Source organism: Mandrillus leucophaeus, unplaced genomic scaffold (assembly GCF_000951045.1).
Source record: "Mandrillus leucophaeus isolate KB7577 unplaced genomic scaffold, Mleu.le_1.0 Scaffold5, whole genome shotgun sequence".
In the NCBI taxonomy this organism is placed as follows: Eukaryota; Metazoa; Chordata; class Mammalia; order Primates; family Cercopithecidae; genus Mandrillus; species Mandrillus leucophaeus.
Genome location: NW_012105364.1, coordinates 6,586,852 through 6,609,655, shown reverse-complemented (window position 1 = coordinate 6,609,655; position 22,804 = coordinate 6,586,852). Strand labels below are relative to the sequence as shown.

At 54.0% G+C, this 22,804-nt stretch overlaps 2 protein-coding genes across 3 annotated transcripts in view; one reads left to right on the top strand and one right to left on the bottom strand.

The window, feature by feature from the left end:
* The first annotated feature begins 3,671 nt into the window (after positions 1-3,671).
* On the top strand, positions 3,672-9,197 carry LOC105550849. The gene is made up of 3 exons (XM_011995915.1): positions 3,672-3,743; positions 4,066-4,447; positions 8,761-9,197. The coding sequence occupies exons 2-3, from the start codon at positions 4,135-4,137 to the stop codon at positions 9,156-9,158; spliced, it is 711 nt and encodes a 236-aa protein (XP_011851305.1). The 5' UTR covers positions 3,672-3,743; positions 4,066-4,134; the 3' UTR covers positions 9,159-9,197.
* Positions 9,135-22,804, bottom strand: part of IMPDH1 (IMP (inosine 5'-monophosphate) dehydrogenase 1) — a 17,630-nt gene continuing 3,960 nt past the window's right edge. The window contains exons 1-14 of one of the 2 annotated variants that reach the window (XM_011995917.1): positions 20,911-20,963; positions 17,909-18,010; positions 17,713-17,787; positions 17,228-17,434; positions 16,990-17,099; positions 15,273-15,472; positions 13,794-13,884; positions 13,463-13,558; positions 11,998-12,141; positions 11,758-11,902; positions 11,323-11,466; positions 11,146-11,229; positions 10,574-10,590; positions 9,135-9,882 (exon numbers count right to left, since the gene is read on the bottom strand). In XM_011995917.1, the coding sequence (XP_011851307.1) occupies positions 9,782-9,882; positions 10,574-10,590; positions 11,146-11,229; positions 11,323-11,466; positions 11,758-11,902; positions 11,998-12,141; positions 13,463-13,558; positions 13,794-13,884; positions 15,273-15,472; positions 16,990-17,099; positions 17,228-17,373 (1,278 nt within the window). In that variant the 5' untranslated portion in view covers positions 17,374-17,434; positions 17,713-17,787; positions 17,909-18,010; positions 20,911-20,963 and the 3' untranslated portion in view covers positions 9,135-9,781. Of the gene's footprint in view, positions 9,883-10,573; positions 10,591-11,145; positions 11,230-11,322; positions 11,467-11,757; positions 11,903-11,997; positions 12,142-13,462; positions 13,559-13,793; positions 13,885-15,272; positions 15,473-16,989; positions 17,100-17,227; positions 17,435-17,712; positions 17,788-17,908; positions 18,011-20,910; positions 20,964-22,804 lie in introns of those variants that run through there. The other variant, XM_011995916.1, reaches the window with a different exon arrangement.

Below are 22,804 nucleotides of genomic sequence, written 5' to 3'. Positions count from 1 at the left end.
GCCAGCCAAAGCAGAGGGGCCATGGGGGAGCTCCAGGAGGGAGGGGTTTATTTCCAATCTTGGAGGCAACCTTGAGATTGCAACAAGGCCACAGGCTTTGGAGTCAGCGAGGCTTGTCGTCTGTACTGTGGGGATCCATGCTGCCCCACAAGGACAGCATGAGATCATGGTAACGTGTTGAGAACTACTTCCTCTGGTTAGGGAGGAGGTCACCATCCTAGCTAGGTGTGGCCCCCCACAAAGATGTCCATAATCCAGGACCTGTGAATGTGTTACCTTACATGCCAAAAGGAACTCTGCAGATGTGATTAAATGGAAAGTTTTGAGATGAGGAGATTATCAGAGTTTATCAGATGGGCCCAATATAACCACAAGGGTCTTTATAAGGGAGACAAGGGTGTCAGAGTCAGCGCAGGTGTGAAACTGGAAGCAGGGTAGAAAGACAGGGACATTTAAAGATATTACATAGCTGATTCTGAAGATGGAGGAAGGGGCAGCCGCTAGAAGTCAGCAAAAGCAAGGGAATGGGTTGTCCCCTAGAGCCTCCAGGAGGAACGCAGCCCTGAGGACCCACTGCAGACTTCTGGCCTCCAAAACAGTAAGATTGTACATTTCTGTTGCTTTCAGCTGCTAAGTGTGTAGTGATTTGTTACAGCAGCCAAAGGAAACTAATACGCTAGGCCTTGCCAGGTAGAAGCCAGAGCCTGCTGCGGGGAAGCTGTGGGGCAGAAGGGAGGTCAGAGGGGAATTTTGCAGAAGGGCAGGGCAAGGGCTGAGCCTGCAATGAGAGGGAGGAGGGGCCAGGCCCTGAGTGCTCAGCCTATGACCTCACCCTTGGCCAGCTGAAGCTGCCCTGGCACCCGGATGCCTGTCAGCCTGGGGTTATATGCCTGACTGGACCAGAAAGGGATGCCTGTGTAGCCAGTCCTGAGGCAAGGGTGGGGGTGTGACAAAGAAGTTCGATGCCAGAGAGGGAGCCCACTCAGCCCCGGGGCTGCAGAGCACACATGAGGGGAGGGAGGAGGCTGGTGGGGCTGGCACAGTTCCCTGTCACCCAGGGCCCCGTGCCAGCTCAGTCCTTCTCTACCTCTCTCCTACTGATAGGAAGAACCTCCACCCTACTCTTCTCTTTCCTTTCTCCATCCCCAGCCTATTCTGCCCTCCCCCGGGAGAGTGGGAGAGGCAGGGACTTTGGGGCTAGAGATTGAGGCTGTGGGCTGGGTGATGGCTCATGCCTATAGTCCCAGCATTTTGGAAGGCTGAGGCAGGAGGATCATTGAGGCCAGGAGTTCGAGACCAGCCTGGGCAACATGGTGAAACCCCATCTCTACACAAAATACAAAGAAAAAATTAGTAGATGTAGTGGCATGCACCTGTAGTCCCAGCTAATCAAGAGGCTGAGGTGAGAGGATCGCTTGAGCCTGGGAGGTCAAGGCTGCAGTGAGCTGTAATTATGCTACCACACTCCAGCCTGGGTGATAGAGTGAGACCCTCTCTCAAAAAAATAAAAATAGAAATAGAAAGAGTGAGGCTGGGTCACAACCTCAGCTCAGTGGCTGAGAAGCTGGGTGACCTTAGGCAAATTACTATGCCCCTCTGAGCCTGTTTTCTCCCCTGGAAACGAGGATGATTGTAGTCCCCACTTCCCAGGGCTGTATTAAATGGCACCACGCATGTTAACACAGTGTCCAGCATACAGTCATCCCTCCAAGTGCCATCTTTGTGTTATCCTGTATACACTATATTACCCACAAATACAAAAGAAGGTTGGTCTCCCCTGCCAGCTGCCTGGTTCCTCAAGGGAGCACGTTTCCTCTCGATATCTTTGTATCCTCAACCTTGCTGTATATTTCCTGATGCAGAATGGATGATGAATATATGTTTTATGCATTCATTCAGCATTTAGCAAGTATTTATGGGTGACAGCGCTTTAGGGGATAAAAACATGTCAGGGAAAACAAACACTCTGCATATATTTATTTATGTTTTAGAGTCAGGGTCTGGCTCTATTGCCCAGGCTGCAGAGGCATAATCACAGTTCACTGCAGTCTTGAACCCCTGAGCTCAAGGGATTCCCCTGCCTCAGCCTTCTGAGTGGCTGGCATCACCATACCTGCCTATTTTATTTATTTATTTTTTGTAGAGACCGAGTCTCTCTGTGTTGCCCAGGCTGGTCTCGAACTCCTGGGCTCAAGCCATCCTCCTGCTTTAGGCTTCTTAAATTGATGGGATTACAGGCAGGAGCCACACACCACACAGCCCAGGCACTATGCATACAAAGAGAGAGTATGTTTGTGATGTGTTATGGAGAACAATGAAGCAGGATGGGCAGGGATGGGGTCAGAGAGTGACAGTGTGTCGGGGGTGGCAACGGGGTTCAGGGAAGGTCTAACACGATGCTCTTGAGCACAGACCCAAAGAAAGTGAGGGAGTGAGCCACGGGGCCTGGGGTGAAGAGGAGGGCACTGGCACTGGAAGACAGCAAGGAGGCCAGCATGACCAGGACAGTATGGGTAGGGGACAAGCAAGAGAAAGCCTGAGACAGTGAAGGCCTGATCATGAAGGACCTGTGGGCCCCAGCAAAGACTGACTTCCTCTTTGACCCTAGAGAAACCAGTGGAGTGTTTTAAGCAGAGGAACTACCTGCTCTCATTTACATTTTAGAATAATCACCTTGGCTGCTGTGTATTGAGAAAATTCTGGAAGGAGGCAACAGTGGGGGCTAGGAAAATTGGAGCCCTTTGCAGTAACCCAGATGGAAGATGGTGATGGTTTGAGCAGCATTGTTGCAGAAGAGACTGGAGGAAGTGGTTAAACTGAAGGTAGTGCTAATGGGATTTGCCGATGGATTAAATATGAAGTGTGTGCCAAGCATGATGGCTCATGCCTGTAATCCCAGCACTTTGGGAGGCCAAGATGGGAGGATAACTTGAGGTCAGGAGTTCAAGACTAGCCTGGGCAACAAAGTGAGATTTCGTCTCTACAAAAATAAAAAATAAAAAATTAGCTAGGAGTGGCAGTGTGTGTCTGTAGTCCCAGCTACTCAGGAGGCAGAGGTAGGAGGATTGCTTAATCCTAGGAGGTCGAGGCTGCAGTGAGCTATGATTGTGCCACTACCCTCCAGCCTGGGAGACAGAGCAAGACCCTGTCTCATAAATAAATAAATAAATAAATAAATAAATAAATAAATAAATAAATAAAGAGTGAGAGAAAGTGTAGTCAAGAATGACTCCAAGGGTTTTTGTTTTGTTTTGTTTATCTGAGCAACCAGAGGAATGAATTTGTTAGTTTTTAAGATAGGGTAAATGTAAGGAGGACCAGGTCTGGGAGGGTGGCAGGGAGTGTGATGTTAATTATATGTGTCAACTTGACTGGACCACAGAGTGCCCAGGTATTTGTTTAAATATATTTCTGAGTGTGTCTGGGAGGGTGTTTCTGGATGAGATTTACATTTGAATCAGCTGATTGAATAAAGCAGACAGCCCTCCCCAATGTGGGTGGCCCTCATCCAATCCATTGAAGGCTTGAATAGAACAAAAAAGGCTGAGTAAGAGAAAATCTCCTCTCTCTGCCTGTCTTCGAGCCGGGACGTCAGTCTTCTCCTGCCTTTGGACTCTGGACTTACACCATCAGCTCTCCTGGTTCTCAGGCCTTTGGACTCGAACTGGCACTACACCATTGGCTCTCCTGGGTCTCCAGCTTGGCAACTGCAGGTCTTGGGACTTGTCAGCTTCCACAATGATGTGAGCCAATTCTTTATAATAGTCTGTCTCTCTCTCTCTCTCTCTCCACAAACACACACATTTTTCTTTTTAGAAAAATATTGTATGATTGGTTCTGTTTCTCTGGAGAACCCAGACTACTACAGGGAGTCAGAAATTCAGCATTGGTTACGGTCAGTGTGAGATGTGGAGTAGGCAGGGAGAAGAGAGCTCGAGGGAGTGGAGAGCAGGTAATTGAACTGGATTTGAATCCTCCAAATACGTCCCTTGACCTACCTGAAGTCAGTTTTCTCCTCTGAACAGTCCCTGGAACAGAATCCTTTCCTGCATCTCCTCTCCCCAGGTAGTCCTGGTTTCCAGCTTTGTGTCCTCCTTGGCAAGCTCTCCTGTCCTGAAATCGCAGAGGGACCATATGACCTCCAGTCTGAACTGCTATTCCCTGTCCCTCTGTGGTCCTTTGCCAGGAGAAGGCCCCACCATGAGGTCAGGGGAGACCCTGAGCAGAGAGGTCTCCCCACACCAGGTCAAGCAAGGAAAGAGCTCAGCCGGAAGGGGCTGGATTTATTCTTGCCTCTCTCCAGCCACTCCTGCAGCTCCTGGCTTCCTGGCAAGCCTCTCCACCAGCGCCCTCACAGGGCTTGGACACTTCACAGCTGCTGGGAGAAAGAATGGAATGGACCCGAGGACATCCAGGCAGGCCCAGGCCCTACCTGCTGGCAACTTGGGCAAGTCACTTCCTCTCTCCTAGCCTCGTCGTCCCATCCATCATAAAGGAACAGGCATTACTGCTATAGGTTGCAGAGGATAAGATGCACCTTTACAGCATAGTAATGAATGGCGGCAGAAAACAGGTCTTTTAGGTTCCTCTCCCCACCTAGCCAGCCTCTTTCCTTTCTGGGAGATGAAATTAGTTTACCCCCAAACCCCGCCTGTCCTTCGGAAGCCAAATTTTACTACGGATGCAGGTAACCAGGGAATGGTTGCCAAAGGCCGGGCTTTGAAAAGAAGGGCTGCCTGTTGCCTAGGAAACTGCCCCACTCCGGGTTCCCTGGGGTCCCACCGGTCGATGGGTCTCGGCGCCATCTGCCGGACACAGTGCCACACTGCTTCTGAAGCTCCCAGACCCGGAGTCCTACAGCCTGGAACAGGGAACACTCCTCTTCCCCTGCCCATTCTCCCCCACAGCATCACATAAAAGCTCTTTGCTCCTTTTGCCCCCAGACTTTCCCAGAGATTAGAGGCATGGGAAGGAGTTGGAAGCGCTGTGGAGGGTGGGAGCGATGCCCTTCTCTATACATAAAGGAAGAGGACAGGGAAGCAGGACTCCTGGTAGCCTGAGGTCCAAGAAAGTCTCTCCCCTAGTTGCTTTCCCGAGGCTTGCAATCCTCTTGGAAACTTGTTTCCCACTATCTGCCTTTCCACAGGGAGGGAGCCATGGAAATGAAAAGGTTAAAGTTGAAGTAGGAGAGTGACATGTGGGTCACCGCAAGGTCCTGGTGCAACATCCCCTCCTGGGGAACCGCTCAGCTCCCACTGCTTCTAGACCCGAGTCCCCTTTTCTTCTCTGGGAGAACCTTCCTACCCACCTGACAGTTGCCAGGTGAACCCCTTGGAGCCTCAGATCATCCTGCCCACTGGCAGAAGAGGGAGAAGCAGAAAGGTGCCTGCTATGAGACCAGGACTCCTGAGTTCAATACCCGCCCAAGGCAGCCCCTGGGCTTGGCCACCCTGAGATCAGCCTGCCCTGAAAGGTGAAGGGGGAAGTGAAATATCTGAAGTTGGGATGCCTGGGGGTGAGGGTGTACCTCTTTCCCTTTTAGGATCACAAATAGAGAAACTGAGGCACAGGGTGAGCGAAAGGCTGCTCTTTACCTGTTCCAGGCTAATACCACATCTTGCTATCCAGATGTCCCCTCTCCAACTCTAGCTGGGCTGGGGTGGTGGTGGGGGGTGAAGCTGACTTGGGAGCCGACACCCTGGCTCTCAGCCCAGAAGCTGATGTTGTCAATGGGCTTAAGAGCAGGTGGAGCAGGAGGCTGGGGACCAGGTCTCCTGGGTCCCTGATCCCACCTGTTTTCCCTCCTGAGCTAAGCCAGAAGGGTAAGCAAGGAGGAGGCTGGCGATGGTGATGCCTGAACCCTGCAGGTGAGAAGCCCTGCTCTGAGGACAATAGGTGTGAGAGGTGGGGCTGGGTACTCTGGCCTAGAAGAGGCTGCATGCGGCTGGAGGCTCCCACCTGGCCAGCGGCCCTCTGCCCAGGTTCCCTGCCTCCAAACTCTCCTCAGCAGGAGGCAGGAAGGCGTCAGGGGTAAGGTGAGGTGGGCAGGGTTGGCCCTGCAACCTCCTGGTTAGCTGAGTCTGAGTGTCAGGCTATAGTGGGGTCAAAGAGGCTGAGGGTGGAATTTGACCCTTACAAGCCAGAAGGGATCCTGAAAGAATAAAAAGCCCTAATGAAGGGGAAAGGGAGGAGCTACCTCCGCCAACCCACCACACCCCAATGGTTGGGTCCTCTCTTCCTCTCCAGCCCTGACTCTGGATGTGAGAAGTGGGGTGGAGGGAAAGACTGAGGGGAGCTGAGTGGCTCACAGCTGGGGCACTGCCCCTGCCTCGCCTCCGGCTGACTGCCCACTTCCTGACTGGCACTGGAGCCACAGAAGCTGAAAGGAGCCTCAGAAGGCTAGTCCAGTCCCCCCTGAATGATGGGGCCATGCCATCTGAGGGCCCTGTTCTCAGTCCTTGGAGCCTGGGAGACGGCTAGGGCCACCCACTCTTCCTCCTCTTGGTCCCCCAGGGCACACCAGAGATGGCCCCACTGCTACCCCCCCGTGAGGGTAACTTGACTCTCCTACTCCACACACCTGCACTGAAGCCCGGGCCTCCCAGTCCCCTGGCTCTACCTGTTGCTCTTGTTCCTGCCCTGGCTGGGGGTGAGGCTGGCTGCCTAGGCTAAGTCCCTGCAGCTCCACCTGGCCTGCAGCTTTGATGTGCTGGCTGGGAGAGTGCACTGAGCCATTTCTTTTGTGGCGGCCTGGTGCGGGCTGCCTGAATGCTGATGTTGCTGCAGGGATCCTGGGGCACTGGCTGGCTGCACGCTGGCAGTGTGCCCTCTCCCTAGGTGGGTACACCTTTGCGCAGATGCCGCTGCTCACGAGCTGGGACCTGGGGCACCACAGCAGCATGCTTCAGCGCCTGTGGGGCCACATCTTCGACAACCTGGTGGTGAGCAGCCTGGACCACATGGTGCTGGGTGTGTGTCAAGGAGGGATAAGGGGGCACGTGCGCTGCGCAGACCTGGTTGGACCTCAGGGGGGCAAGTAGTACTGCTGACCAAGGCATCTCTGATCTGCATTTCTCCCAAATGTGGCTCTGAGCTGCCTCTGAATATCCACCTGCTGTGGCCTTCCTACCCAGAGTCTCTCTCCCTTTGTCCCACTTGAGCCTCCTGCACTGTGGCTGAATTTGCAACCCAGAGTAAGTGTGTCGCCTGGGTCCAGACTTACATGCGCTTATCACCCAGGCAAAGGGAGAGCCCATAGGACACAATAAGACTCATTTACTCACGCCTGTAATCCCAGCACTTTGGGAAGCCGAGGCAGGCGGATCACCTGAGGTCAGGAGTTCAAGACCAGCCTGGCCAACATGGTGAAACCCTATCTCCACTAAAAATACAAAAATTAGCTGGGCGTGGTGGTGGGCACCTAGATTATGCCACTGCACTCCAGCCTGGGTGACAGAGCGAGATTTTGTCAAAAAAAAAAAAAAAAAAAAAGACTCATTTACTGAGCACCTGTAACCTTCCTCATTTGTTCTCACATAATCCTTGCAATGAAGCCTGGGGGTGGGTGCTGTGTCATCTGCTTTTCTTAGGATGCGTGCTGTGACAAGTCTCAGACCATATAACCAGATGTATGGAATTCCTCTACAACAGTAATCTTCTAACTTTAGAATGTATCAGAATTGAGGGGCTGAGTAGCAACCCAGAAGCCCAGATCTCATCCTACTACGGCAAGCCTAGGACTTGTTTGTTATTAGCTCTCCAGGTGATTCTGACATGCACCAAACTTCCAGGGCCACCGTGCTAAAACCTCCTCTCAAAGGGCCATACTAATGCTACCATACCTTAAGGGGGAGATCACTGACTTACAAGGTAATTCATCCTATTGGTCAGCTCTATTAACCAACTAGGTTTAGTTCAAAACAGAACTTCTCCCTTTGAACCACTCATGCTCTTGATTCAGAGTGACTTGGCATTTATCTGAAAACGCTTAGATCCTTCCGATCTCAATGGCTGGTCAAGCTGCTTCCTGCATGATTTTTGTAAACCAATGCACAAGACAAACCATGAAACTTGGCCCTGTTTTGGTCCATCCCCTCTCATCTTCAAGCATCCCCTGGGACCTGGGCATTGTCCTCCCTCCCTGCTAGGTCACCTCTGACTCAGGTGCTCATCAAAGCCAGACTCCAGGGCACAGGCCTCCCAGGACTGTCAATGACCCATTCACTTTGCAAGAACTCCTGGAGCAGATGCTGAACCAGCTCTGAGCCCACCTGATAGTCCTGCTGTCTAGCTCTTTCTTATCCCTAGAAGCACAAAGCTAAAAAATGATGCAGTGAAAGGCTGGCCCCTGAGCAAATAGCTCTTTGGCAGAAGGGGTCTGGGAGAGGGCAGGTATTGGTACAGCATGGCAGCAGGGAGCTGAGGGGCCCCTCCCTTAGCCATAGGAGTGTATCCAGATCTTCTCCTTGGTCTGCTCATTCCCACCACCCAAGGACCCCCTGGCCATCTTCCCTGCCTCTGCCCACTTGAGTGATGGCTGTATGGAGTGGTGTCTGTACCTTCGATGGACAGCTTTGTGCCCACTGCCCAAAAACAGAGGCACAGGAAGGCAATACGAATGTTCCAAAACCTCTCAACTCTAGGGGTATTCAGCAGCCCATGTGACAGTACTGTCTGCACTAGTGGGAACTGAGGCTGGGAGGCAGCTCCTGAAGCACATATGAACAGTGGGAGCTGACTCACTCTGCTTTGTACCTATAGGTATGTTTTGGCAGATGAGACCACAGGCCCTGGCCATGCTGTACTGCCACCTGTGCCCTGGCTGCACCATGTGGCATGATTTCGGCAGCCGGGTGAGGCCCCGATGCTGGAATTCTACAGCCGTGATGACCCTCCCCAATGCTGCCTGGCTGCAAGAGTTGCTGAGCAGCTTGCAGCAGGTGAACTTGCCAGTGTGGCACAAGCCTAGGAGACCTCCTGACATGGGGCCCACCTGCGCCAACACGCCCCCACCCCACCCCCAGTACCACAACGCCCTCATACCTTCCTGGGGAAGCAGGGCCTGGTGCCACACCCCCCAGCCCAACTCTGATGGGGCTCCAGTCACCCAATGGACAGGGCATACAGACAAGATGGTGGAGGCGTTGAGACCTGCTTGATTTATTCCGAGTATTTAACACACAATGACGCAACTGTGATCCCAAAGTGTGCAAAGTTAAAGCCTTCAACTGCAGCTGAGGAGAGGGGAGGAATGGTTCACCTGGGGATGGTGGTGAGTCAGGAATGACAGGCAGGCGGCCATGACCAGGGCAGCCGCCTCCCCAGGGCCAGGGACAGGGGAGTGGCCTGAGGAGCAGGACCCAAGGGTAGCCCAGGCCCGGGGAAGGGGGCAGAGACCTCCCCTTGGCCTAGGTCAGGAGCTCAGAAGTGCCACATGGCTGAGGGGGCAGCGGCCCAGGAAGGGCCAGAGGCAGGGCCAGGAGAGCACCATTTCCTGGGGGGCTGGGGGCAGGGAGGTGCCCTACAGGAGAAGCCAGGAGGGGCCACCTGCCCCTGGGGTAGGGGTCGGGCTGGAGCAGGCTGCAGCAAGAAAGACCTGAGGCAGGCGCAGGGCCTGAGAGCCCGGCTGGCTGGGCTCAGGGGGCCTCCCAGGGCAGCCTGGCCCAGGGAGCAGTCCTGACTGCAGGGGATGCCGAGTGAGGGGCAGCAGCCCCCTCAGGACCTCCCCTCCTCTCTCCCTGGAAAGGAGCTGGGGAACCCGTAGTGCAAATCTGTGGATCACTCAGTTATGGAGGGAGGCTGTGCCCGAAAGTGGACATTGGGGTGCGCCCCCTCCACCACCTCGGCCTCCACCGCTGTCCTCAGTACAGCCGCTTCTCGTAACTGTGGGGACAAGGCAAGAGGGGGAATAAGAGTGGGTGTGTGGACCCTGCTCCCTCCCAAAACCCTTGCCCCAGGGCCCCCAGATGCGGGAGAGAGCAGAGAGCTGAGGAGCCCTGGGATCTCAGCCGTAGCGGGCAGGAGGAGGGCCTGGAGCAGGCCTTGGGCCTCTGTCCTGCCCTAGGCCAGCGTTCCCTGAAGAACCATGCTGGGTCCAGAGATGGCCATGCTCCTTTGGGCCATCGCCACATCTGAGTGGACTGTCCTCAGTGCCCAGGGTGGAGGGACAGCTCAGGCAGGCACGGCCCATCCTCATGGAGCAAGCTCCAACCTGGGGCCAAACCTCTGCTGCCTGTGTCCACACCTAGCCCCAGCCCAGCAGGCACAGTGGCCTAGGCTGCTTGTGGTCACTGGGTCCAGTCTAAGATGGGGCAGCCTTAGGCCTGAGGTCACAGGCGTCTCTGCAGCCAGAAAGGGATCTGTGTTTCAGCTGGATGAGGGGACATTGCTGGTTTCCTCCACGATGGTGTTGGAGTTAGGGGGCCGGGGGGCCCAAACCCAGGGTCCACATCTCATGGCTACACCCCAGCACCCTCCCACTCCCACCCAATACCCACCCCCACCTCCAGCCCAGGTCCCACCCAGACTGCCCCTGCTCTACTCTACGCTTGGCCCGGGCAGCGCGTTTACTTACACGGCAGAAAGGTATAGCTACGGAAGGGTGGGGCGGAAAGAGACACAGGTTAGACGCCCGCTGATGCCTGGGGACAGGGCTCCTGACCAGGGTGGGGCGCATGCCTGCAACTACTGCTGCCAACGGAACTGCTGCCAACGAGCACTGCCCCCGCCCACGGTTGCCCCAGCGCTGGCCCTGGCATCTGTCTCTCTGCCCTTGTCCCTGCCAGAGCGGTCACACCCGCATCTTCTGCCTGGCTGCCTGGTGCCACCACCAGCCCCTGCCACCAGCCACCAAGCTTCCTGAGCAAGCAAGGGCTGGGAGTCCAGGTACAGTGAGTGGCCACACCTCCTGTGCCCTGCTCGGAAGAGGCCCGAGGGAAGGGGAGGGCCTGCTTGCATTGGGGCTAAAGGATGAGGAACAGGGTGGCTGGGCCCTGGAGGAGAGGGTGCGGGGCCATCCTGCAGCAGCATCTGTCCCTGCTGCAGGTGGTCCATGGGGTCCCTTGACCTCAGCTTGGCCTCACAACCCTGGCCCCACCTGCCCAACCCACTGCCTGCAGGTGACAGCGAGGAGGCCACCACACTTACGAGTGCAGGCCATGGACGCCACCCTCGATCTGCGCCGACATGGTCCGCTTCTCAAACTTGAGCTCTCCTGAGTACATCATGGACCTAGGAAGCAGGTAGGTGGAGCGGGTCAGGGCCACCACAGGTGGAGAAGAGCGAGAGAAAGGAAGCAGGAGCCGCCCCAGTCTCAGCACTCACCGAAGGACAGACAGGCTGCGGGCCCCGATATCCTGGCAGCCGTGTTGGATGCCCGCTATGAGGTAGGGCACGAATTTCTGAATGGACCCTTTGTCCTGGATGGAGCCCGAGACACCCTGTGCGATCTTCACCTTATCCCCCTCGCTGCGTGGAAGGTGAAAGACTGAGCCCAGCAGCTTGAAGCTCAAAGGACCCCACCCCACCTCTTAAGGGCACAAAGGGGATACCGCCCGGGAAGGTCCCCCAAGCCACCCCTCGCTGGGCTCTGAGTCAGGTGGCCCAGGGACAGATCCTGTGTCTGCTACTTATGCCCTGTGCCTCAGTTTCCAGAACCACCATATGAGGACTGGCTGCCATCTGGGGAAGTCAGTGGCATGAGGGGGCCCTGAAGGGTTGTGGGCTGATCTGCCCAGGTGGGGCCCAGGGTCAGGGAACCTGAAGTATCGTTTCTGGCTGCTGCTGCTCTTCTCCATGGCATCCAGTGAGCCCATGCCCCGGTACTTCTTGAGCCGCACCCCGTCTGAGAAGAAGTACTCGCCAGGGGCCTCCGTGGTGGCAGCCAGCAGGGAGCCCATCATCACTACAGTGGGCAAGGGATTAGTGCCTCCAGCCCACGAGTGCCCCACCTGGCTTCCAGCCCTCGCCTGCCCAATCCCCAGCACATTTTCCCCTCACCTGTGGAGGCTCCAAGGGCCAGGGCCTTGACCACGTGCCCCACGGTCTGGATGCCGCCATCGGCTATGATGGGCACACCAAAGCGCCGGGCATACTCAGCCACCTTGTACACAGCAGTGCCCTGGGGCCGACCACAGGCCATCACTGGGGGAGGGTGGGGTGCACAAGGCAGAGAAGAGTCAACAGCAACTCTGGGGCCAGGCACGGGGCCAGGTCAGCTCTTCCTCCTGTGCACTACCTCTAGTCAGGAAAAGGGAGCTGGATGGTGTTTCTGAGGCGTAACACAGGTGCTGGCAAATACCACCAGGATGAGTGTCACTCCAGGGATCTTGGCCACCCCACCCCTAAGAGCATGACAGGGGATTCTGATGGGGCATCAGAAGTGGCCTTCAGAGCCCAATGTCCCCAGATGGGTGGCCACAGCCTTACCTGCTCTCAAGGTACAAGTTCCCCCTCAAGGCTTTCGTTTGCAAAAACTGTTACCAGGGTTAGGTACTATGGTCCCCTTTGGGATACTGGTTTGCATTTCTTCAAGTCTAAGTGTCCACGGTCCTTCAGTGTTAGGTTTTAGATGGGGACTGTAAGGACCAGCACCTATCTCAGGACGGACGCAAAGCTGGATAAACCAGAGATGGCGCCTCTCATTTGTTTTGTCCCTACTCTACCTCAAGGCTTTGAACAGTACCTGAGACAAGTAGGTGCCTAATGAATATTTGTTAAGTGGGTGAGAGAGGGCCCTCATTTCACCATGGTAGCCAGCTAAGGCGAAGGGCACAAACCTAAATAGCAGAGGCTCTGAAGACCAAAAGGGAGAGCTGTTTGGGCCAGGAAAGGCCAAATGCGTCACTCAGTGTTGTGGAGAAATGGCCCTCACAGGAGGGGCCGGGTACATCTCCTCAGGCCAAGCTAGGATCCCAGTCTTCCAGGCAGCCACCCCACAAGTCAGACACCAGCCTCCAGGGAGTACCTCCTCAATAACCACATGGGGGACACATGTCAGGGTCCCCCTTTCCCACTTCATGTTCAGAAACCCACCCTGCAGAAGGGCTTTGTAATTAGGTGGAACTCCCCACTCCCCAACCACATGGTGAAGTGGGTATATAATATATCCTTATATATTCAGGGACACGTCGTCTCTGTGTCTTAAATATCTGCCTTGTCACAAATCAAATCCAAACCCTGAGGTTCCAACAAGCCCCTTGGACAGTCACACCAACCCCAGGCCCCAAGCCCCAGGCGGAGCCCCCTTGACCACACTCTGAGAAGCAGGCTGGAGCTCTTGCGCCCTGCTTACATCTGCCTTCCCTTAAGTCAGTGGGCCCGACGGGGTGCGGCCCATGCCTGGGTCATCCCGGAGCCCACCATGGCAGAACGGGGCCTGGCAGAGAGAGTACTTGATATGCATCTGGGGAACAAAGGCGAGGCCCCCCGGCCAGCGGGCACTCGCTCACCTCCTGACACCCACCTTCCTGGGTGATGCAGATGGAGCCGCAGCCCATGCCCACGCGCAGCCCGTCCACACCAGCATCAATCAGGTTCTTGGCCTGGGCTGCTGTCACCACTGGGGGTGGGAATGGGGCAGAGGAACAATATGAGGATGGGATGCCCTTGCCTGCCCAACGGCTTCTTGGGACCCCAGTCTAGCACCCCCAACCTCCCTATGGTGACCAAAGCCCATCATGCTTCATGCCACCCATGCCAGGAGCCATACCATCACCTAGGGATGCTGAAGGACAGAAAAAGGTTTCTCAGTGGAGGGGCAGGAGCAGGGGGCTGAGAGGCAACCCCGCACTCACCGTTCCCCCCAATCACCTGGAGGTGGGGGTACTTCTGTTTGATGTAATGCACCATGGCGATCTGATACACCGAATTCCCTTGGGACGAGTCCTGTGAGAAAGGAAGAGCTTGGGCTTAGACAGCTGAGGACTCTCAAGGCAGGAGGGAGAGCCTGAGCAGATGAACCCCTCAAATCCTGTGAAAACTGTTACGAGAATGCTCTTTCCTTCTGTTTTTTTTTTTTGTTTCTGCTTTTGTTTTTCTGGAAATTCACTTGACAACTCTCAGTCAATTCTCAAAGGGGACTGCTTCCCTGAAAGGTTAACCACCACTAATGCAGTCTTAGAGTAGATAAGGCCTTTCCTATCCGTTGTACAGACTGAGCCTTAAAGCAAGGAGACACTGCCTGGAGCTGTATCCTCTTCCCACCAACTCACTAACCAAATGAAATGACTTAACTTATTTAAGCCTGTTCTTCATCTGAAAATGGAATGGCAATTGTCCCTCAAGGGGCTGATATACATAAAGGTCTTGACGCAGTGGCTGGCAAACAGGTGGTTCTCAGTGAACATGAGCTACATTACTAGGGTCAACTTATCAGCCAAGAAGGCCCTCAGAGGGCCTTTGTTTGCAGTCTGTTGTGAGCTGTTGAGAGGCTGCCAGTGACCCTCCTAATTTCTCTTCCTCCTAGTCATAGAATACAGATAAATCTAGATGTATGGTCCAGATCACTCACAAGGAATCAATAAGCCTTTATCCTTATTCTACCTCCCTTTATTGGGGGTGGGGGTCTTGATTTGCAATTGTTGCTTGCAGCAATTTGTCTATTTTTTTTTTTTTAAAGATTCAGTGGGTATACGTGTTTGTTGCTTAAATGGGCATACTGCATACTGGTGAGAATTGGGCTTCAAGTATACCTAATACCCACATATCGAAAACTGTGTCTGATAGGCAATTTTTCGTTCCCCTCCCATCCTCTCCCATGTTGGAGTCCCCAGCATCTATTATTTCCATCTTTATGAACACGTGTACCCACTGTTTAGCTCCTACTTATAAGCGAGGGCCTGCAGTATTTGGTTTTCTGCTTTGGAGTTAGTTCACTAAGGACAATGGTTTCTAGCTCTGTCCATGCTGCTGCAAAGGACAGGATTTCATTCTTTCTTATGGCTGTGCCATTGGAGAATTTTAACTTGTTTGTTTTCTTTCTTTGTATCTCAGATGACACAAACCATTGTTTGCTTTTTGAGATAGGGTCTTGTTCTGTCCCCAGGGCTGGAGTGCAGTGGCACGATCCTAGCACACTATGACCTTGAACCCCTGAGCTCAGGCGATCCTGCTGCCACCCTCCTAATTCTGACACCAGCGAGCACTCGGAAGCAGAGAGGAAGAGTAGCAAGGGAGGGGCACAGGTTTAATCAGAGGTGAACCTGGGTCCTCATAGACCTCCACTCTGCTGAACCACCCAAACACCTCCCCCACAACCTAGGCAGGGGCCTCACCAAGACTATGACGTCGACGCCTGCCTGGGTGAGCAGGTCCAGGCGGTATTTGTCATCCTCACGGGTGCCCACAGCTGCCCCGCAGAGCAGCTGCTTGTGGGAATCCTTGGAGGCCAGAGGGTAGTCTCGGTTCTTCTTCAGGTCAGTGCGGGCGATGATGGCCACCAGCTCATCACGATCATTGACGATAGGCAGCTTCCCTGACAAGGAATGCAGGGGTGAAACGAAGCAGGCTTGGTGGGGAGAAGTTTGAGAGATGTTCAGGAGGGTGAAGATGAAAGTGGGCAACGCCAGAGATTCCACTGAAGTACCCCAGCCAGCCACTAGGTGACAGCACCCCCCAGGAAGTGTTCTTAGAGACCTAGACCGCTTCCCAAGGAACAGGGAGCAAAGAAACCTCTCAGCCCAGCAGGTTCCTGAGGGTCTGTGGATGGGCATCCCCATGGACTGGGATGGGCAGCCCCTGAGCGCTGGCAGCCTTTCACCTGCTGGGCCACAGTGGCCGAAATCTCCTAGCCAGGAGTGATGCTGTCCTGCAGGGAGAAGTATGTGCCCTGTTCAATATAAACACCAAAGAATCCTCCACTATGGACCAGGGAAGCATTTCCCAGTATAGCCAACAGGGACCTGGTGAATATTTAATTTTTCCTTTTTTTTTCTAAGGAGCCAAGGTTGGCCGGGCGTGGTGGCTCACAGCTTCCTCACTTTGGGAGGCTGAAGCAGGTGGATCACTTGAGGCCAGGAGTTCAAGAACAGCCTGGCCAATATGGTGAAACACCATCTCTACTAAAAATACAAAAAAATTAGCTGGGTGTGTTGGTGTGCGCCTGTTGTCCCAACTATTCAGGAGGCTAAGGCAGGAGAATTGCTTGAACCCAGGAGGTGGAGATTACAGTGAGCCGAGATCACACCACTACACTCTAGCCTGGATGAGAGAGCAAGACTCCATCTCAAAAACAAATAAATAAATAAATAGCTAGCCAAAGTTGTAGCCAGGCACAGTGGCTCACGCCTGTAATCCCAGCACTTTGGGAGGCCAAGGAGAGCAGATCGCTTGAGGCCAGGAGTTCAAGACCAGCCTGGCCAACATGATGAAACCCCATCTCTACTAAAAATACAAGCAAACAAATAAATAAATAAATAAGCTAGTGTAGTAGCACACATCTGTAATCCTAGCTACTCAGAAGGCTGAGGCATGAGAATCGCTTGAACCCAGGAGGCAAGGGTTGCAGTGAGCTGAGATGGTGCCACTGCACTCCAGCCTGGGTGACAAAGTGAGACTCTGTCTCAAAAAAAAAAAAAAAAAGCTAAAGTTGTTTCTAGCTAGCAAATATAGAAACAGCTCCAGTGTCAAATAAATTTAACTGCAGGACTTCTGAGAGCCTTTAATAAGTGAATGTGCAATTCTTTATGTAAGATAGGGGATAGAGAAAGGAGTTACTGCTCAAGCTTTTAAGACCACAGAGGCTTTTTCTGGGATGAGCATCTCATAGGACTAGTTTTGGGAAACATACTGTGAAGATGCTGCATTAGGGACAAGCTTCCCTAAGCTAAGAGAAGGATGGCAGGAATTGTGGTCTGGCCTGCCTGAGGTTATTCAAACCTTCCCCAGGGTCCAGTCTCGTTGCTGGGATAACCTGCGAGGCTGTGAAAGAACAATGGGACTGTGGACAGGGAGTCAGGCTGGGGGTTGAGTTTTCAAGTAGCTCCCTGGTACCTTTCTTGCTACGCTGCAGGATCTCATTTGCCTCTTTCAATGTCACACCTGCTGGAGCCACCACCAGCTCAATCCTTGGCGTCATCACCTGTGGGGCCAGGAACATTTGCCTGCAGGTTGGCAGGTGAGAGAGAAGGAGCCAGGCCTCCCTCTGGTCCCTGGTCACAGGCACCAGTCTGAGGCCCCAGCGTGAGGGTCCTCTCTGCACCCAGCCCTGCTTCCCCTGCCCTGCAGGTACCTCACTGAGGAGGGTGGTGTGGTCCTTCTCAGCAAGAAAGTCGATGTCTCGGGAGGTGACGATGCCCACCAGCTTGCTGCCCATGGTGCCTGTCTCGGTGATGGGGATGCCAGAGAAGCCATGCCGCATCTTGGCCTCCAGCACATCGCCCACAGTATGCGAGGGGCTCAGCACCACGGGGTCCGTGATGAAGCCCTGTTCAAACTTCTGCAGGCAGAGATAGGGGGAGGAAAAGGCTGGAAGAAAGCCAGGGATGATGTCTGAGCTGGCCACAGGGAACAGAGGATGCGGCTGTGCCACAGAGAAGCCAGGACCCTCAGTGGGATGAGGAGCCAGTGGGAAAATGAGGGCTCGGCCCCACAGCTCCACTGAGAGGAAGGACACCCAGGAAGTGCAGCAGTACAGGGCTGGCAGGGGAGGCTGGGAGGGCCTCTGAGGTGGGGACTGCCAGGTGGCATCTTGCTGGGGACAGGCCTGGTACTTGCCTTGACCTTCCGCACCTCGTTGGCCTGGAACTCTGGGGTGCAGTTGTGGTGAATGAAACCAATACCTCCCATCAGCTGACATGGAAGGGAAGTGTGGTCAGAGTGAGGGCCCATCCCTCCCCGGCCCTGCCCCTCAGCACAGCCCACCATGCTCAGTTCCTGTGCCCGGGAGTCCCCATGCAGGTGCGTAACTCACAGCCATCGCAATGGCCATGTCAGCCTCTGTCACAGTGTCCATGGGGGAGGAGATCAGCGGCGTCTTCAGCGTGATCTTCCGGGTCAGGGCTGAGGTCAGGTCCTGAGGATGGAGGCACAGCCCATGTGAAGTTTATCACCCACTGGACAAACACTCACTGAGCTCCTACATGCACCAGCACCAGGACAGTCCCTGGGGACATGGCAGTGAACAAGGTTCCCTGCTCATCTAACAGAGCTTATGCTCTACTTGGAAAGAAAGATGACAGACACAGGACACATGCTCAAGATGACTTCCGTCACGATGAAGGCTGTAGAGAAAAACAAGAAGGCAAGCGACCACCAGCAACAAGGTGACTGGGGAAAGCCTCTTTCCTGGGAGGTGACAGGTGGGAGCCCATCAAGTAGAAGTCAGAAGGGCTGTCACTCGGCTGAGAGGGCTGGGTGCAAACCCGCCTCAGAATCCAATTCTTTTGGAGGCACATTTAAGAAAGAAAAAGGCGGCCAGGGGAGTGAAGGAAGAGGTGGGAAGAAGGCAGGGGCAGCATGTATGGCCGTGAAGACCATGGAGAGAAGCTCAAATTCGATTCGGACACAAGCCCCTGGTCTCGACAGAGAAATGATCTGATTTATGTTTCAAAAAGGTCACTCAGGCTCTGAGGTGGAGAATGGATTCTGGGTGACAAGGGCTGAGGTCAGGGGAGGCATGGAAAAGAGTCTTTTAGGCATCCAGGAAAGCAAGCAACTAATGGTCTGGAGCTCAGGAGAGTGGTCAGGATTGCAAGTGTCCATTTAAAAGCCACCTGCCCATGGAGGAAAGGCCAGAGCACATACCCCTCTGAGGGTCAGGCCAACAGTAGTGGATCCCAGCCCCCAGGACACTTGAGCAGACTTTGCTATGTAATTTTTTTTTTTTTTTTTGGAGTCTCGCTCTGTCACCCAGGCTGGAGTGCAGTGGCGCGATCTTGGCTCACTGCAAGCTCCGCCTCCCGGGTTTACACCATTCTCCTGCCTCAGCCTCCCGAGTAGCTGGGACTACAGGCGCCTGCCACCTCGCCCAGCTAGTTTTTGTTTTTTGTATTTTTTAGCAGAGACGGGGTTTCACCGTGTTAGCCAGGATGGTCTCGATCTCCTGATCACGTGATCCGCCCGTCTTGGCCTTCCAAAGTGCTGGGATTACAGGCTTGAGCCACCGCGCCCGGCCCCGCTATGTAATTTTTTTAGATTTAAAGTCCCTGAAACCCATCACTAACCCTGGTTCAGACCTCTGGCCCCATGATCTAGAAAACACCATCTTCTCCTCTTTCATCATGCCACAGAAGGGCCACAGCCTTCCTGACAGAAGCCACAGGACAGGGAGACCCTTGCCAGCCAGGCAGATGTCTTTTCTTTCTTTCTTTATTTATTTTCTGAGACGGAGTCTCACTCTGTCACCCAGGCTGGAGTACAGTGGTGCAATCTCGACTCACTGCAACCTCCTCCTCCCAGGTTCAAGTGATTTTCCTGCCTCAGCCTCCTAGGTAGCTAGGATTACAGATGCCTGCCACAACACCCAGCTAATTTTTGCATTTTTAGCAGAGATGGGGTTTCACCATGTTGGCCAGGTTGGTCTCAAACTCCTGATCTCAGGAGATCCTCCTGCCTCAGCCTCTCAAAGTGCTGGGATTATAGGTGTGAGCCACCGCACCCAGCTGGAGTAGGGGTCTTTTCAATCCCTCTCTTCCTAGCAGCCAGCCCAGGGTCTGACACAAAGCCACAGTGCTCAGTAAACTCTGTTAAACTGAACAGCTGCACCAAGAAGGCTTCCTGGTTGTTGTCATAAGGGAAACAACCAGAATCATTTGAATTTCCCCCTGAAAATCTGTCTGGTTCAGCTCTGGCTACACACAGGCTGGACATGAACTTCCCTCACATGTAATTGATCTAGGCACACTCAGGCCCTCTGGCCTTTCATGAGAATCAGACCAGAATAAATAGCAATAATAATAGCAACAGAAAAGAAATGGGTTTTTTAATGTATATGAATTCATCATAGAGTCACAGTACTTTTTCTTGAAATGACTTACACCATCATCACTACCCACCTTGGCTTCTCTGAGTTTATCATATGTTAATCGTTCATTGATTCGGCTCATTGATGAGCCCCTCTGGGAAAGCAAGACACTGTGTTTCCTTGTATTTATCCAAAATGCAACTCTTTCAAACCCTCTTGCCAGTTCTTGTACTTTGTGGATCAGTGAACAAGTCTGTCTATCGTTTTCAAATCTCTATAATTTTACTGGCTTCTATCATGTCCTTGTTCAGCATTCCAGACAAAATCCAATCCTTATGGTCTCTACAATAAGGAAGCCACTCCCAAACCCACCCCTTCCTGCTCCCAAGCCAGCCCCTTCCCAGGCCTCTTCTGAACCTGCCCATAGGTTCTGTCACTGACAGAGAGCCACCCAGCCCCGGGCCGGGTCTCACTCAGGACACTCCTGTGTCCCCATAGCTGCCTCTGCCCCATCAGGTATAACCCTTTGATCTCTGCCAGTTTCTCTGGCAACAATAAAGGCTATATACACCCATTCCAGCTGGGTGGAATCACCCCTGTAATCACAGCATTTTGGGAGGCTGAGGCGGGCGAATCACTTGAGCTCAGGAGTTTGAGACCAGCCTGGCCAACATGGCAAAACCCCATCTCCACTAAAAATACAAAAATTATCGGGGGATTTTGGCACATGCCTGTAATCCCAGCTACTCAGGAGGCTGAGGCAGGAGAATCACTTAAATCTGGGAGGTGGAGGCTGTAGTGAGATGAGATCACACCACTGCACTCCAGCCTGGGTGACAGAGCAAGACTCTGTCTCAAAAAAAAAAAAAAAAAAGCGGGGGTGGGGGGGGGCTATATCCTATCCACCCATTCCCAAGAAAAGTCTCTCCATGCCCTGCTCCTGAGCAAGAAGTCAGCCTCTTCCACCACACACACAGCCCCCTCCCCTTGTCAAAGGAAGAGGTACTCACCACCTCATCAGCTATGAAGTCAATGAATCCTGGGAGAATCAGGAAGTCGCTGTGAAGACAGAGAAGTGAGTATTACTAGTGGGGAGGGCAGCCCCAAAGGGGCGGAGCCTGCCATGCCAGTGGAGGCAGCAGGGGTGTATAGAAAAGCCTATGGGAGCAGAGGCTAGAGCCCGCCCATCCCTACTGCCCCATCAGGGCAGTTCCCACCTCGTGCCCCCCACTAGAGTCTGGCAGACTCCAGCCCCAAGAGCTAGAGCCAAAGATAGTGGAAGGTCTGCTGGGGTGCCATCAAGGCAATAGGCCCAAAATATCCATTGCCTTTAGGTCTCAGAGTTTGTCAAGCAACACAGAAGTTCCCATATCGACACACACAGCAGACAGTGCCTGACTTTGAAAACTTCTCAATCTTGATGGGGAGAGAAAATAAGTAAACACAGGGAACAAACCTGAGAACAATTTTGTGGTGCAACACAGCATGAACATGACCCAGCACAGGACACGCTGCACGCCCTGGTGCCTGGGCTGCTGAGTCACACAAGGCTCGGAACAGCATGGAGAGACCCCAGGGGGCTGAGTGCAGGGCATGTTCTGACAGAGCAGAACAGAAATGGCTGGGATGGGAAAGGGGAGGAAAGAGGCCTTAGAGGTGGGACCAGGACACTGGGGCCCCAGCCAAAGCAAGGCACTAGGGTGGGCCACAGTCACAGCAAACCCCAGAAGGTGAGTGTAGGCCTGCATGGGTACATCTAGGTGCAGCGCCACAGCTCAGGGGCCCCAACCTGCTAAAATCACAGCAGGTCTTGAGAGACACGCCCAAAAGCAAATATCCCACACTTCAGGAACACTCTGAACCAAGCTAAGCAAAGCAGCAGGCATCCTAGGGCAGGAAGGAAAAGCCACAGGGTGGAGGGGGAGTGGGTCATTAATCTGCCCTAAGGCCTAGAGAAACTCCTAGGCGTTCCCCTAGGGAGTTCTCCTAGAAGACTTCAGTGACAACTGTATCAAAGGTAGGCTCTCAATCTCATCACCAAAGAAACAAAGAATTTTGGCTGCTCCCAGACTTTGGCAGCCCTTCTTCTGTATAGCAAGGAGGCCACAGAAGAAATGCTGGAGTCTGGGCCTCTTAGTATTTTCTAGGTATTCTATATACCCGTCGCCTATGGGCAGGCAGGAGGAGACACTCCTCAGGAGTGACTGGGTATCCTGGTGTTTAGGGAAACTGCTGGCCAAGCAAGAGTGCTTACAAGCCAGGGCAGGGCTGGCAGGAGACAAGGCAGGGATGCTCTTGACTGGCCAGCATCCCCACTCTGCCCCTTCTGATGCCTCTTCCTGGCAGGGGCATAGTCCTGCAGCCAGGAGGCAGAGGTAGTGCCAGGCCTGCAGCAGGCAGGACAACTGGCCTAGGGCCCACGGCAAAGGAAGCCAGAGGCAGACGGGTAGGTCTGTGTCCTCCTCCAAAACCCCCTGTAGGGTGGGCTTAGGGGTGGCAGTCACAGAATAATTCGCGCCTTGGGAGGGGCACCAGTACCAACCTGTGGCAAGGAAGGGACACAACTGGAAAAAGCGCTGGACTGGACAGTTGGAAAATAAGCCACCCCAATCACCTGGCTGTGCCTCTCCTGGGGCCACGCGGAAGCAGCTGCTTAAGCTTGGTGCCAGGGACCCTCTGCCCTCGTGGTGAGGCTGGGAGGGGGAGTCCTGGACCAGCGGCCAGGAAAAGTCTCCCCATAACGCCCACATCTCCAGTTCCCACACGCCCCAGGGCCCCTCCATGCCCCTGAGAGGAGGAAGGGGGCAGGCCGAGCCCGGATTTGGCCAGAAACGGGTCAGGGCTCTGAGGGCCGCGGTGTTGCCGTGCCACGTCCGTCTGCTCCGGCGCGGGCCTCCTTCCTTC